Source organism: Ceratina calcarata, unplaced genomic scaffold (assembly GCF_001652005.2).
Source record: "Ceratina calcarata isolate Rehan_Ccalc_2016 unplaced genomic scaffold, ASM165200v1 scaffold180.2, whole genome shotgun sequence".
Classification (NCBI taxonomy): Eukaryota; Metazoa; Arthropoda; class Insecta; order Hymenoptera; family Apidae; genus Ceratina; species Ceratina calcarata.
This window is the reverse complement of record NW_017139431.1, coordinates 505,805-517,519: the sequence shown is the minus strand read 5'-3', so window position 1 is coordinate 517,519 and position 11,715 is coordinate 505,805. Positions and strand designations below refer to the sequence as shown.

The following is an 11,715-nucleotide window of genomic DNA, read 5'->3' as shown; positions in this document are numbered from 1 at the left end:
AGTAGATTATAAAAGTAGTTAATAGCTGTAGGTACACATGTAGCCTTGATTTTCTGTGTGTAAGCTTGTCGCATTACTGTCAACATTTGCATATAACATCTTCAAGCAATTCATGTTCGTGCTTATGCAATGTCTATAGTGATTAATAATGATATCATTACAGTGTCACAAGATATTTGACAATTTATTGGTATCTATCACAGTACATTATGCTTATTACATGTAATTACAAGATTTGAGGTACATGAAATATACATAATTATTTTGAATATTGTAACTCTTGTGTACAACATACGAATTGGTTTCCGCGATGCGTTTAATGCGCGAGCATGTAACCAGCAACGAGGTCAGCGATACCGATGCAACGAGGCTTTCGTAATGGCGGCCAGAGTCGACGAACAGCCGCCGGAGTGGCGTGCTTCCACCCACTTCTCGATTACTCGTTCGTCTTAATATTTTTAAGTCGACCAAAAGTCGAAAGCACGTGACTTTTTCTCTCAATTATCATATTATTATTTAATTATATACTCCAAAACCAGACGAACTTGACGTGCTTTTGCATATGTATTAAATGCACCTGTTGCAACTTTAAACATAACGAATACGTTGTTTCTTTTAATTAATTCACATTTAAATAGCAAATATAAAAAAATTTGTGTGTAAACCGAATGCCCGTGTTCAAAGTGTTAATTTCGATTTGGGACAACGCCCCGTATCAAAACGCTAAATTCGTGTGCCATTTACATACGCGTCACTTATCGACGGTCTTCACGATGGCATGGCGTGTCACCACTAATTCCTCTCTAATCAGGCTTCGCACTTATCCGATCGATGAGGATTTCACTCTCGTTCGTTGCATTCCGATCAACGGCCCCCTTCGATTAGTTGCATTCCCCTAAGCGCGAGTAACCGGGTGCGGAGTCAGTTCGCTTCCTCTTAATTGAATTTCACTCTCGACCCTGTCGTTTTGACGAGTTTCGACCTAATTGCGTTCTGCAACAGCGTCGTTCAGACTTTAATCGTGCTCCTCTGTTTTTAACAAATCATTTCTTCATGGAAATACGGGATGTAAAGGGATAGGCGATAGACAAAATACACAAAGATGATCTCATTAGCCTCGACAAACGAAAGATGTCTTTATTAAATTTTAGGAATGATAGATAAAACAATGAATAAACTTCATTATTTGGGCTTGTTCAAGTTAAGATTATTTGTGTTTACAGCTGGAAGTGCTTACTCAATGCATTATTGCCTGATGACAGTACAGGGGCAACTCATGCGGGTTTATGTAGTATAGTAAATGTCATAAAGTCACGACGGGTCTTTCGTTCTACGAAAGTGGAGGGCACTTGACGTTAGAAATTATATAATGTCGGAAGATTAGATTAGAGAGTACCTACACGAAATTAGAAAAGTATTATCTGTTTAGTATGTAAAAATACCAGGAACCAATATCATCATTTATATTCTGAAGTTTAAAATGCCTCAGAAATTTCTGAGTACACATACAATACAGTTCCTATTCCGAAAATTTCTAGAGCTACGTATTCTTAGTTCAAGGTAAAAATATTCGGTCGTCAAAAGGAGTATTTGCACTTGTGCATAGGTAGGAGGAATATAAGTAATCTGATAAGGAAAAAGGCACTCCTCTCTGTATTTTAATTCTGTTCTTCCATATTAATTTTGTCCCAAGATCGTATTAACTAACCAGAAATTACTTTCACCAATAGCAAAGTCTCTTTTAAAGAACCTTAAAAACATTCTGACTAGAGTCCTCCGTAGAGAATTGTTCACTTTCTAATGACACTGCAATTTATAGTTCCTCCTTGTATTTCCGTGGATCATCGCAGGATTCGATTTGACATCTCCGGCAATTAATCTTAATTTCTGCCACGACCCTTACGCGTTAAATGATTCATTTCCTTCGTGGTTGAACGATCGCAAGTGGCCTGCGCGTTTCAACGCGGTTCGTCTCAGCCGAAACGATTTCAGAAAACGAGTCCCTCGAAGAGATCGTCACGGTTCTCCATCTGCTCCGGTTTTTATGCGGCCCCTCAACCCTTTGGCCAGCAATTGGGCTCCGTTTCTCGGAACAACAACCGTATCAGATCACCCTTGTTTAGTTTTTGCGAACATTCGTTTTATCGCGTGAAATTTCGTCGAATCAGCTCCTTTGCTCGCCTCCGCTTTGATTCTGCTTCAGATCTCTCTTTCAGTGGCACGTTTTTCACTTTAAAACAGTTCAGCACCCTAAGTGGAAAGTTTCTACGAACGTTTTCTCTTTTTCGACAATTTGGATCGCTTTAGCAAAATAAACGATGACAAATCACTGAATGCTTTTATAGAACCATCATTTAAGGAACATTCTGTGTTTTCGCAAAAAATTTCTCCTCATTCTTCGACACTTGATCACTGCATACTGTTTGCAAACATTCTAGTCCCACGATTGCCAATTTATTTGGCAAAGCGCTAAACTCAACGGACGACGGCTGTTTGTTCGCGCGTATTGTTGTCGACGATGAATCACCGTGAATCGTAATTTAAAAGGTCTCTTTAAGAATCATCGCTTGGCCGTGTTTCTGGAGCTTATCCGGGTACGCTGTTGATGAGACCCTGGAAAATGGGCCGCGATCCAGCAATAACACGTCCTTTATAGAGTCTAGCAGAGGGTTCCCATACGTTTCGTTTCCGCGCGAACACGATCGTATATTTTGAGGTGTGACTTCAACGCTGGACTTTATCGAGCTGTTAAGTAATCGTGACGTGTCGCCGGCTGTTTCTGTGTACTGGCAATGAAGATAACTTGATACCATGATTGTGTAACATTAAAATTACGTTATGGTGTTCGGAATGCCTCGCGTACCGAATCAATTGAATGTTTCTATTTTTAGAGATTAGAGTTTCTATAAAATCATCTTGAATGTGCCGAGAATTAAAAGTACATATTTGATCGAACATTAAAAATATTTTTCAATACAGTCTATTAAATGTAACTATTATTCCGACGTTAGTTCCTTTCTTAAAGTGTATTATGAGTTATAATAAGTAAATGTCTATCCATTAAAATAATTTTTTTCGCTTGTCGAAAAATAACGCTGAGGTTGCTTATTACAACAGGAAGTGTCTGCCTCTTCATAAGGAATATTGAATTACCTATTTTTTTCGTATGTATATTAGCTATGAAGTTGCATAATCAATTGCTACATCTCAAAATCACGTTTTACGTCGCACTGAAATTAAATTCCCTTGCATTTTTATTAAGTAATTTTAGCCACGAAATTTGTATGCAAAATTGATAATAATTTACTAAAATACTAACTCTCAAACTTAATCTTCTCCAAAAAACAAAACCATTCGTTCCCGTTTCACGGTGAAGAATAAAAATAATAATTGGTAATCAGCTGTAGCAAAAAAACGAGTGAAAAAAAAATGTGCAGAGTCGAAACATTGTCCACGCTCTTTTATGTAACGAGGAGAAAACAGAGGCAAAAAAGGTTAGGGAGAATTGCACGAGCAACGACTAGAGGCAACGTGCTCAGACCACCTCAAACGACTTCCGGACTGGTGTTGGAATGAAATAAGATTAATAAGGCCCCTCAGGCCGGTACACCTACATACATATAGGTATATATTTAACCATAGACTAGTCGGTGAGCGCGCATGCCTGAGTTCATAGCATCGTCTACAGAGTAGAAATATAATTCACTTCTCTTCCCCTCGATGATTCCATTGGAGATGGTAATCCCATCGCCTTGATACGAATTCTATTCATGAAAAATGCTTCGAGAAGTGATATTTAGATCCAGAAATAAACGACAAATACGTTTGCGCTTATTTACAATTTTACTCGCCTATTTTACAGTATTGTCACCATCGCATTATACGGAGTAAAGAATACAAGTCGATTAGCAATACATGTGGCTCTGAGTGCACATATGTTAATGCCAAACCTTCGTCTTGATCATTCTTCGTTACTCACATTGTGATTCACGTTTGTTTGAAATTTATAGCTGCTTTTCTCGATTCAGGATTCTTATGGCAACTTTTGTAGCTGAATATAAAGTCTTGTTTTAATCCTCGATGATTTGAGGCTTTAATATTAATATCGTACGTCGAAATAACTGTGAAAACATTTTCTTGTCAGACTTATACTATAGATGGATTCCGACGCGAGAAACGAAATGCACAATCCTCTTCCCCGTCATTAAGTGAAAACATGAAAGTGTTTTATAGTGTTTTCTCGTTGGCTTCCGAACGGTATTTCCAGAACTGAAAACGACGTGCGGATTTCGAAAGCGTTACACGGTGATCACCTAATTTTAGAGAAGGTATTCTCCATTATTGTTCCAACACTGCGTTTATAAATATGATCTCAGAGCGCGGCGCGCCGCAAGAATGAAGCTGCACCACTGAGGCATCCAATGGTCTGATGTTTTTTTTTGCCATCCACGTCTTTCGACTTGTGCCTCTTATTTAGAATGACATAGTTACGTCTTCTATTCTCTGATTCTGCTACTTTCGAATCTTTAATTTATTGAACAAAAGAATTCATTATACACGTTCTGGTTTTATTGTTTTGTAGCTTCAATTATGGCATGTAATACATAATCTGTTGATACTCTCTTAATCGTTGATTATAAAAGTGTTATTCATTGGAATTTACTTCATTGCCATCACGTTATTTTAATCATGTGAAAGAGAATGATACAGAGTAAGATAAATCGTATAATGATCATTCTTTGATTCTGGAAGTCAGAGATTATCAGACCTATTTCAACCAGTTAAACATTTTTTTGGTCTGGTAGTCCACTTTCTCACTGAAGTTATTATGTGCCTCTTTTATGAAATAACACTTGATGATATCGTTAAACATTTTAAAAATAAATTGAATATAATGTGCAATCATCTTAAATGTCAATCGAGCAATTGATCATTTTGATTCATTGATGTAGCATGTCTACTTTCTTGTCTCTGTTACGCGTAGCAGTTTCTTACGTTGTAATATTCAGTCGTCGAACATAGATAATGAACTGCAGTAGTCAAAGGATTACATTGAACATTTTCATAGTTGCTCAATGAAAGGTTCGCTTATGCTATCCATCGGCGGAAATGTATTTTATTAATGACCGTCCGTTTATACTCATGTCAGTCGAGTTTTTAAAACAAACCCCATACATACGTAGATATACGAGCCCACCCATTATAAATTTCGGACTCGTTTAAACATTCGAATACTACGCGAATCGCGACGAGTAACAGAACCCGGTCTGTCCGTTGTAACGCAACGCAATCATGGAAGTCACTTTCCCTAGAAACAATCGGCGCTCGCATTTTTGCAGACGAGAGATTGAGACGTTTTAAGTGCGCGTTTAAAGCACCCGAATGAGCGTCTGCGGTTGGCCGGCCAGTCGCAAAGTAGAGTGGGTGCTTATAGTCAGACAGATCCGAATCGAACGACCGCGACCGCCTCAATTGCTCTCAATCATTCCTTCTCTTCTTCACCTTCCTTCCTCTTCTGTCTGTTCAGGAAAAGTCGTCGCGTCGCGTCGTTTCTCTCTCAACTCACGAATGCGTACAATTTCATTGATGCAAATGCATTAAATTACTAAATGTTGATACTTCAAAAATTGTAATTCTGTACATGTTAACAGTGAAATTAATTCTCTTTCAAGCACGATACAAAAGAGTTCGAAAACTTTCATGTTTTATTAGGATTGAAAACAATTTTAAGTCCCTATAAGTTTCTTTGAAACGGCATTTTACATTCTCGTTCCGATATAACTGCATCTGCTTCGATATCTTATCGGTGGGAATAACACACCCTCGAGGAATTAATCATCTCGAGGTATAAAACGAGATTTTACGACGCTGCATTTAACGCTAGATAGTAAAATACATACCAGACAGATGAGCCTGTATTAAAAATATCTTGCTCGTTACTATTAATTAAATCATAATTAAAATTCGAAGATGTAGACAATTCTTGAATTCTCAGGAGCTTGATACCAAAATTGTGATTTAAATATGGAATTCATATGTCTTATCTCTTAAAGATAAATTTGTTCTCTTTATTTCAGTCTAACTTTAAACGTCCGGAATTCCTAATTCTTTTTTTTTTCCAAAAAGAGCTGCTGTAAGAGCTATAGAAATAAACGTTTAAGAACGAACCATTATTTAGCGATTGAGCAAGACAAACAGTGTTTTAGATTTTGAAAGACTATGGTTGCTCGCTTCCGCGGTTTCCTTGACGCGTAACGGGAGCCAAATGATTGATGATCGAATCGCGTGAAAGCTGCTAGGAATTCGCTGAACCGTGTGCGTAGAGCACGGTGAAGTTCAAAGTCGAGCATTGAAGATCGGCGGGAAGTGTTACGTAGCAAATGTTAAAGTTTCGCTGACTCTTTTCCATTTACTATTCCTCTGATAAGAAGAAATAAGTTTCACTGGGAGAACTCAAAGCACGCAGCGACGTTAAACTGTCAGATGTATTTTCCGGGTTAATTAACAGTGTACAATTTTTTATCATCATTGTCGGCGATGTACTTAGCTTTTCGACTTTCTCACTGGAGTGAAGTTATGAATAAGCTAATACCATTATCAGGATTTTGTTATCTATGTCTACAATTAATTTTTTGAAGTTAACAATCCATGCCCTCTGAAATAAATTGATTTCTGTAGAAAAATCTATTTATGCATTCTATCTTGTCTTATTCAACTTCTAATAGTAATGCTAATGACACAGGTTTTATTGCAACAGGAAACAGTGGAATTTTCTGAAATTAATTGCGTGCTCGCTCCAGTGATGGAACTTTATATAGTATACGGAGTGAATTTGTGTAGTCGACTAGTCGGATAATAACCGCCAAGTTGCACTAAACATTAACCGTTTTCACATTCTTTTCTGCACGAGAAATTTCTCATTTCAGCACAATTTCACGCATCGAAGATCACATTTATTAACAGATATACTAACCGTAACGACGAATTATGCAAGCGCTAAATGATTCGATTAAATGTTGTAATTTAAAAAAATTACATCTGAAACACTGTGTTCATAATGGAACACGCAGCAATTTGATCGCAAAATGCATTTCCTTTCTCCATCGTTCGAGAAAGTGACATAATCGTCGGTTACATACTTCTCCCTCGTTTCATGGTTATCTCGAAATGTCAACAATTAAAAAATAATCATAATTAATCGTACATTGTTCTGTGTAGCGCAAACGGGAGGGCGCCAGTATCCAGCAAGCCACCCCTGCCCCCGCAGCCGCCTCGCGTCGGGGCGCTGGGTTCGAGATCGTCGACGGGTGCGTCGGCGGCGTCGTGTTCGTCGCGCCGACGCGCGGCCACGGACCTTGGAAATCCGGCGGCCATCGAGATGGCGAAAGCCCGCACGATGCAGGCCGCCCAGGAGCGCCCGGTCGGCCTGCTCGAGACCGACCTCGACGAGGCCGTCCCGTCGACGACGACGACGACGAGCGTCGCCGCCACCGCGAACTCCGCCGCTACCGCCGGCAAGAAGACCAGGAGTCTGCTCAACTTGAATCACACCTCGACTGCTCCTAGGCCCAGGCCGGAGCACGCCCTCCACGTTCCCCAGTCGCCCGTCACCGCTTCCCACAGGAGTCCCCGCGACCACGACGCCGCCTCCACCATCAACCAACGGCCACACAAATCCATGGAGTTCCTCCTCGACAAGGAGAACCTGCATTTCGTCAAGGTAAGTATTCCGTTCCACTGGTCCACCGTTTATCTTTGTTTCGAATAATTAATTCTCAAGAATGCAATTAGCACCGTGACATCAAATTATTTTGATTTTATGGCAGAGTCAAGAGAACTTTCTTTCCATCCTTTGCACGAATTCGCGTCATTAGTTATTTCTATCACCTTCGTTTCGATGATCTAGGTAACATCATTGTCTCAGTTTCATGGTAGGTTCGAAGTGAACACGTATTCACCACCCTTGGTCATCCCTATCAGCAGTTTTCCTTAGAGACGTTGAATAAGTCTATACGATAGTCATCCATTTTTGTTTAACACTACTGCGATTTGAAGTTTATTGTACGAGTATGAAAAGCCAATTTTTGAGTGGAGTAGGACTTAGTTGATCTTGCGGTTGGGGCAAGTATCACGGAGTTTATTAAACGTGAAGTATGAGTTAGGGTTGGTTGTGTCAAGTCTGATGGACAAAATCAACGCTGGAGGGGCTTGGTGCTTAGTGCTAATTGTCCCCTAAATGCTCGAATTGGTAGCATATGGAAACGTGAGTAGCGTGTAGAAGTGTCTTTTCAATTTATTCTTTTTATAATTTTGTAATACATCCGTAAAATTGAGATAGTATTTGGAGATATTTCAGACTAAATTGTCGACGTTTTTTAAATGTTTATTTGTGGTTAAAACAAAAATTACGAAGTACAATTGCTGCGGCGCGTGCAACGTTTTCCATGGTTTATTTTTATCAAAGTTGTTAATTGCTGTTGTACCTGGATTAACTTGTTAATTTAATTAATGACAGTCCCTGTTGGCACTGCCGCGATAAATTCCTGTGAGACATGTCTATATTATTATCAATAAGTAACATTGATAAACAGTTCGCGAAACAGCTTAACTCGCGTGTGATATCCGATCGTGGAATTGTGGAGATAAAGATCTTAGAAGAATTTTCGTAGTTATCAAATAATCTGTCTTCCTTATCTGAAACTCGTGTAATCAGTTACTCGCTTCCTGCATTTTCGACATTCACGTTTGTTTATGGAAATTTCTATTTTAGAAACATTCGTCGAGTTTTGATCTCTGTTCTCGTCTCGTGATTTATTTAAATATTATAACGCGTTACTTCAGTATGTACTTACATTTGCATCGCAATGTAATGTAGCCTTTCGCCTTTGACATTTCGTCGATTAAGTGGTCTGAAGTTCCACCGATTTCCGTATCAAGTCTACACTTCAAAACAACCGATACAACAAGATTCTCGATATCTGCGAGAAGTGTTTCTCCCATAGCGCATAAGTTTGAAATTGAATAGAAATACTTTGAATGCTTATTGTCGGCATCGTTCGTGAATGTGTACGTGCTTGTCCATAAAATTTTTGCAAATGCTATTTTCAAGTCTTAAAGAAGTCAATTTCACAAGGAATTAATTTTCTTTCATTCATGCTGCCTATAATAATACATAGAATATTACTCATGCATGACAGTATCTATCAACAGACTTTTAATTAATTCCCGATTTTCACCACACCTTCGGGCTTTTGAAATTTTCATATGCAGCTGGCGGGGAAAAGCAATTTAGATCATTGCAGTCGCAGCGATAAAAATTGAATTTTATGCAACAGTGACAGCATGCACGGTGATTTTAATTGGTAGGATCAGTTGAATCTCGTGTTAGGCTTGAACCAGTAGTGGAAATGACATCGAGAATCGATTGTTGTTAATCGTGAGCGGGTTTAAATTTAAATAGCAGATATTGTACCTTGTCATTAATTTAAAAAGAAGTTACACTTAAAATTAAAATAACTTCGTGTGAGTCGGTTAAGGGGTCAGTGTAAGCATTCACTTTTGAATGGTTGTACGACAGAAAAACCATTAATCTATTAAATTATCTGAAAAAGATTCTCTTCGTTAGAAAAAAATTCTCAAACATATGTAATTTCTCAGATCGGCGCAGTTAAAAGACGTATCGCATTCCGTTCACTATCGGTATCCCGCGAAAGAGGAGCGATATCGAATGTAAACAGGGTCACATATGTGTATACGAGGTCCTTATATAATTTATCGTCGACGGTTTTTAAATTACTTAAGAATCCAACTCCTAAAGCAACCACCGACGGATAATCGCAAGATGCACAACATTCGCCGGCTACTGCCTGCACGCGGAGCGGAATTTCACATGGTTTACTGAACGACAATAAAAGCACCAATTTCTCTTATCGACTGGCCAGAACAGAGAGGAACTTTCACAATCTCGACAGTTATCTGCGACTTTCAACCGACGTATCGAGCATACATCAGCATTACGGTCGTGAAACGCAGCCCGTCCTATCGTGTACCTTTCGACGCCTTTTCCCTCACTCTTTGTGCGAACAGATTTATTCGAGTTGTCTAAATTATTCTGAAATCCACGCTAGTGTTCATAACTAAATACGCAATAGATGACACGTAAGGACAAACATCATTTTAGCTCTGACACTTGTTTGTATCTTAATATCTCGTACAATATAGCTATCCATTTTTTAATTAATTAAGCAATTCATTCAAATTTAGGAAAGAAATTAATTATTTTAACAACTAGCGTGTACGTATCAACCGTTCTAATTATAGTACCAGCAACTCGCTTAGTTTTATAATAAAATCGAGGCATAAAACTCGATCGGCCGAATAATTAAAAGCATAATCGCACATATATAGACGTAATCGATCACAGTATGTTGCGTTAAATCGAACGCAAGCTTTCTATGTACTTTCCACGATATAAGCCTCGATCGTACATACAATGGACCGCGCGAACAAGCATTATCGCACGACATGGCCACCTAGATCTAACGATGAACAGTCCTCGAAGCTGGTTCTCGCTATCGATGCGACCAAGTTCGATTATTAGTGAACCCGTGAATTTGGGCTAAGAACACACAAGAGTGTCCCCGATAAATCAGTACTTTGTAGTATTAATAAATGGCAGAGATAAATTACATCATTTCTACAATTCTATGAGTAGGACGAGACATTTTATCCTCGTTTAAGAACATTCTTCTGGTGGTAATTTTAATGTCAAAAACGAAAATGTATTCAACGCGTGTCTAAAGTAGATGTCATTAGACTGGAGTAGTTAATAAGTAGAGACAGAGATGACAATAAAATTCATCGGTTGACGTTCTGCACTATTGTGGCCATTCGTGAAAAGTTAGATGCATCGATCTGGTGGCGATGAGGACGATTCCCGATATAATTACTCCGCGCCGACCTTGACGCTCTACCGTCGCACTCGTTTTGCTGACATTGTTAAGGTCGACTGCATTTAACAAGACCGATCGCCGGCCATTCGATGATTTTTTATTTGCGTAACGTCGTGCCACGTCCGTTTGACAAACTAGTTTACGGAACTGAGTGATTTCATAAATGAACGTAATTAATTTTCATTTGGAGAATTGTTAGCCTGGCTCCGTTTTACTGTGTCGTACTTTATCTAATCACTCGCATCGTCTTTATACATTTTTCATGTATATCTGGTGAACTGAAATATTTGAAATAATTCTCGCAGGGTATTTCACTTCGATCTTTTAAATTTTCCTACAATTTTCGTGATTGTTCATGGATTAGGTCACGACGTAATGAACTGTAAATAAATGTACACCTTTAATAAGGGTAAGGGTCGATGGTTATTAGGTTACGCTTCATGGGACAGTTCAGTCGACGATGAGCCCGTGGGAACGAGCCAAGCCAATTATTCGTCTCACAGGGCTCCTTGATTATGGGACAAATGGACGGAATCGTTGGCCTCTGAAATTGTGTTTATACCTACATATAGCCTCTCTAGTTTTAAACAATAGTACAGAGGTGGGAAACCTTTTTACTACTATGGGTCACATTTAAATTAGGCAGTAATAAAGGAGGCCGTTATAATTGTTTATATTTTACTTTATATTTTAATTTTTATTTGTTTAAGCATATATATATATTTAACCAGATCTTTAAATTTTACTAAACAACCACATATTT

At 38.7% G+C, this 11,715-nt stretch overlaps 1 protein-coding gene across 12 annotated transcripts in view; it reads left to right on the top strand.

Moving 5' to 3' along the window:
* The window catches only part of LOC108633017 (uncharacterized), a 68,293-nt gene that overhangs the window by 27,255 nt on the left and 29,323 nt on the right, over positions 1–11,715 (top strand). For all 12 annotated transcript variants that reach the window (XM_026810907.1, XM_018037929.2, XM_018037926.2 and 9 more), the window contains exon 6: positions 7,219–7,720. In XM_026810907.1, coding sequence (XP_026666708.1) covers positions 7,219–7,720 — 502 coding nt within the window. The remainder of the gene's footprint in view (positions 1–7,218; positions 7,721–11,715) is intronic.